The sequence below is a fragment of the Monopterus albus genome, unplaced genomic scaffold, assembly GCF_001952655.1.
Source record: "Monopterus albus unplaced genomic scaffold, M_albus_1.0 scaffold264.1, whole genome shotgun sequence".
In the NCBI taxonomy this organism is placed as follows: domain Eukaryota; kingdom Metazoa; phylum Chordata; class Actinopteri; order Synbranchiformes; family Synbranchidae; genus Monopterus; species Monopterus albus.
The window spans coordinates 455594-456914 of NW_018128144.1; the positions used below are offsets into that span (position 1 = coordinate 455594).

Consider the following 1321-nt stretch of genomic DNA (forward strand, 5'->3'; position numbering starts at 1 on the left):
TGCAAACAAAGGTTTCTGTACCAAATATTAACACTGATTTTCTCAGGTGTTCAAATACTTATGTTCAGCAGTGCAAGACAAATAAATTCTTTAAAAACCATACAATGTGATTTCCTGACCTACAATGTGAATTTCAGACCCCTCCATGATTTCTAAGTGGGAGAACTTGCAAAATCGCAGGGTGTTCAAATACTTCTGTTCCTCACTGTATGTGTGTGTGTGTGTGTGTGTGTGTGTGTAATGCTTGGTATTGTTAGAGCAGCAAGTGCTACTGTTGTCTTTTTTTCAGAAGTAAATGCATTTCTTTCTGTGACCCATGTTAGATCAAACGTCTGAAGAGACGAGAGCTGTTTGCCAGAGAAGGCCTGACATGGCAGAAAATTGTCCATTTCTGCACTGAGCATCAGGACAAAGACGAGCACCAAGCTGCCAAGCAGGAAATGAAGAACCTCCTTCTGGCAGCCAGACAGATTGGTAATTAACTCTTCAGCCTCAAATTCAATGCCATTTCTTTCAGTCTCATTTATGTCTTTGTGTTTCATCAGTGACAGCACTGAAGGTTACTGTCTGTTTGCAAACTAGTATAAAAGTGATTATGACATACTCACCAGGTGAATACATTATGATGTTCCTAGTTTTTACCTCTGGTAGACTAGGATGAGTCAACAGGTTGAGTTAAAAAAATTTAATACTTTAATAAACGGTCAAGTTAAAAGGATGGTTCACCCAAATTATAAAACACATTTCTTATCTTACTTCTGGTGTCATGTTATAGTGGTAATAGTTTTGATTTTACCTCAGTCACTGAGATGGAAACAGAAAGGTTTTGTGGTGCTCACAGATTTGAGAAATGACAAAAAAAAAATTCAGGAACACCACCAGAAGTACTTTCTACCAAAGAAATACTCCCAATCAACTCTCTTTGGGCCTCTATGGATTATCCGGAGTAGCATGGGCATTGATTCCCAAAGAGATGTTGCTGCTGAATTCTTAAATGTTTTTCAAACCTTTGTGCACCACCTACTAGATTCACTACCGTTTTGGGGATGAAGGCAATATTCTCAAAGACAGATATCTCAACCTGGATACATGAAACTGAAACTATCTACAGTGCCTTGCGAAAGTTTTCGGCCCCCTTGAACTTTGCGACCTTTTGCCACATTTCAGGCTTCAAACATAAAGATATAAAACTGTAATTTTTTGTGAAGAATCAACAACAAGTGGGACACAATCATGAAGTGGAACGAAATTTATTGGATATTTCAAACTTTTCTAACAAATAAAAAACTGAAAAATTGGCCGTGCAAAATTATTCAGCCCC

At 37.9% G+C, this 1321-nt stretch overlaps 1 protein-coding gene across 1 annotated transcript in view; it reads left to right on the forward strand.

The window, feature by feature from the left end:
* Positions 1 to 1321, forward strand: part of ascc3 (activating signal cointegrator 1 complex subunit 3) — a 245725-nt gene that overhangs the window by 11978 nt on the left and 232426 nt on the right. The window contains 1 exon segment of the mRNA XM_020621661.1: positions 324 to 474. Within this exon segment, the coding sequence (XP_020477317.1) occupies positions 324 to 474 (151 nt within the window).